Source organism: Pecten maximus, chromosome 19, assembly GCF_902652985.1.
Source record: "Pecten maximus chromosome 19, xPecMax1.1, whole genome shotgun sequence".
NCBI lineage: Eukaryota > Metazoa > Mollusca > Bivalvia > Pectinida > Pectinidae > Pecten > Pecten maximus.
The window spans coordinates 17,781,516-17,784,860 of NC_047033.1; the positions used below are offsets into that span (position 1 = coordinate 17,781,516).

Here is a 3,345-nt window from a genome sequence, read left to right on the forward strand (position 1 = left end):
GATAGGTCAAGGAGCATAGATGAGAGATCTATATCCGAAGATAAGGGAAGAAGACATGGGAACTACCATCATTATAGGACAAGATATGAATCCTCATCATCTGCATCAGAGTCTGATGGCAGTGACGGTAGTTCAGATTACTTTCAATTGAGGCATACACAAGAGAGGAGACCAGCACCTCCAAGGGCACATACACAATGGTCACGATTCGAAGAAGTGGACAATGTGATCCCATTGGCTCAAGGTTTAAAATCCGAAATGGAAGATGTTGCTGCTTCAGTACAGCAATTGGGTCCTGATGTAAATTGGGTAGAAACCAAATCAGAGGATGATATGAGGAGAATGCAGCTGGAAGATCCGGATTTAGGTTGTATAATACAGTGGTTAGAAAATGTTTCGCCGGAAGAACATGAACTATACCTGACAAGTCCTGCTACTAAGCATTTGTGGCTCTCGAAGCATCAACTCAAATTATTGAATGGTGTATTGATGTACTTATGGATGGACGGAGAAACCGAACGGATGCACCTTGTAGTACCAACAGCAATGCGAAAAGAGGTACTCTTCCATTGTCATGATTCAAAACTTTCAGCACATCTTACATAGGAGAAATCTTTGAAGCGGCTTCGACAGTCCTACATATGGTATAAGATGGCGGAAGATTGTAAAGGCTACAAAAAGGCATGCGTAGTATGCAATGTGAACAAGAAATCTTGCCGGAAACCGAAAGCAGCTCTTCAAAGATACCACGCTGGATATTCAATGGAGATAATACACTTGGACATTCTAGGACCATTTGCTTCGATTGAATTGGGCAATTCATATGTATTAGTTATGATAGATCAACTCTTGAAATGGATAGAGTGTGTAGCGCTGCCGAACCAGTCAGCAGACTTGATCGCCAGAAAATTCTTTAGTCGCTTTGTTGTAACATTTAGGTGTCCTTTGGCCATTCATACCAACCAAGGCAGGAACTTTGATGGAAAACTGTTCAGGGAATTCTGTGAAATACTTCAAATCACAAAGACACGAACGACACCCTATCACCCGTCATCGAACCGACAGATTGAACACTACAACCGGGTGATTGCACAGATAATACAGTGTTACATAGAGGGAAAGATCAGACACTGGGATAAAGATCTGACATCTCTAGTCATGGCACTACATGCCACAGAAAACAAATCCACCGGCTATACACCGAATCGTTTAATGCTCGGAAGGGAAATCATGTTGCCAGTAGACATAATGATGGGAGTCAGCCAAGCTAACTTGGAGGATTTTGAACCAGCGGAGTGGGTGCAGAACTTAAACAGGGTCATGGCTGAGGCTCACCAATTTGCAAGACACCATCTCGAAAGCACCCAAATTCGTCAGAAGAAGGACTATGATCTGAAATTGTGCGAACAAATGTACAGCACTGGAGATACAGTGTACAAACTTGATGAGGCAATAGTTGTTGGACAAAGCCGGAAACTACGTCCTCCTTGGAAGGGACCTTATTTGGTGGTTGGAAGTGAACCTCCACTCTATATCCTCCTAGACAACAGAAAGAGTTACTTCCCCTTGTGTGGACTTTCTTGTGGCGGGAGATGCGATTCGGTCTCTTCGACCCAAGCTATGAACCAGCAGGACGTGCGGTAATTCCCCCTGTCATAAACTACGTCGAATTGGAGCGTTTGGTGGCGTCTCCGGGTATTGGTGAGCGGGGACGGCTACAACAGGGATCTGTGTGACCCTTTCTATGTTAAGTGTATACTTGTTTAATTGTTGTTCACTTGTTATAGTAAATAAAGTCTGTTGAAATCTTACAGTACCTACACAGGAAGAGACCAGAGGGGGTAGCGACTGTTGGAAGAGGTAGCAGAACAGACATCACAGTTAGAGCCACCTCCACTTGAAGTACAGGAAGGATAAACCCCTCCTGTCCCACCAACGAAGGCCGAAGTACAACAGCCAGCTTCAGACATGGTTGAGACAATCATTGAAAGGATCACCCTAAGGATAATGCAGTAGGTTGCACAAGGTATGAGTGGTTTTCAGACAGGTGCTACTGCAGTTGCATGTCGAAGTGATCAGGTGCCTAGCTATTCAGAGGGATTAGATGCAAGGGTTGATGTAACCCTAAAGACAAAAATTATAAAAGGGGAGTACATAGATTTAGCCTTGTTGCTTCAGGTAAAGCGGGACCGAAATGTTTCGAATATAACAATACAGGAAATTGTAAGAGGTCATGTTGTAAATTTGCCCATGTCTGCATTTCGTGTTTAGGTACTCATCGAAAAATTCGGTGCTGCAGTTTCAGGTCTGGAGGTGCAGGACCTAATCGAGCAGGAATTCGGACGACAGTACCTCCAACCATAGTAGATCAGGTCAGGTGGGCCAGCCCAATGTCGCTCGGACAGTCCCCAGTAAAGTGTAACATGTTTAATTAAAATATGCGTTAATTGGATATCCCAATAAGGCAGATAAGGCCATTCTGTTGTCTGGTTTTCAACATGGCTTTTCATTCAATTATAAAGGTCCAATGGGTACTACTGAATGTGGGGATCTAAAATCTATTAAAGGCAATGAAGTAGAGGCGATTATGTTAGTGTTGAAGAAGGTAATCTAGGGTAGGATAGCTGGTCCTGACTTAGTTTCCGCCCATGCCCCTTAGGTTATCTCCAGCAGGTATATGTCCAAAGAAGGATTGAGTCAATGCGCCTAATTCAGCATTTATCTTACCCAGGGGGAGCTAGTGTAAACGACTTTATTGCAGAAGAATGTTGCACTGTTCATTACTCTTCTTTTGACCAAATTCTAGAGATGATAGCAAAATTGGGGAGAGGGGCGCTTTTGGCAAAGATGGACATAAAGTCGGCCTTTCGTCTTATTCCAGTTAAACCATCAGATTTTGATTTGCTTGGTTTCAGGACTTTACCCATGGGGTGTAGTGTTTCATGTGCAGTCTTTGAAAAATGTTCTTTACTTCGGCTTAGTCTTCGGCCTCATTGGTCAGTTTTTGGGGTGGCCTGAGCACTGGTTGGGAACAGAAATAATGCGGGATATTACATTTTTAGAGTTGGCACCAATAGTCTTGGCAGTTTACTTATGGGCAGATTTATTGAGGGATAGACGAATAGTTTTATACACAGACAATGCAGCGTTAGTGGCAGTTTTATATAAAAGGACATCAAAGTCACCTAGAATTAGAATCATTGGGGTGTCCTGCTGGGTGTCTTCGGCAGTATGCCTCAGTGAGGTAGCACTATAAATCGGCAAAAGTTCCGGCCTATCACAAGGAGACTTAAATCATGAGCCTAGTGCGTCCTCTAGTTTTGTACACAATGCTGAGCAATATTA

General features: G+C 43.4%; 1 protein-coding gene across 1 annotated transcript; it reads left to right on the plus strand.

The window, feature by feature from the left end:
* Positions 1-651: 651 nt before the first annotated feature.
* LOC117317445 (protein NYNRIN-like) lies at positions 652-1,644 on the plus strand. The gene has a single exon (XM_033872256.1). It carries the CDS (start codon positions 652-654, stop codon positions 1,642-1,644), a length of 993 nt encoding a protein of 330 aa, XP_033728147.1.
* The last annotated feature ends 1,701 nt before the right edge of the window (positions 1,645-3,345 follow it).

Excerpts from the sequence above, each read along its gene's own strand:
- LOC117317445 (XM_033872256.1), top strand. The coding sequence starts at position 652 with ATGGCGGAAGATTGTAAAGGCTACAAAAAGGCATGCGTAGTATGCAAT.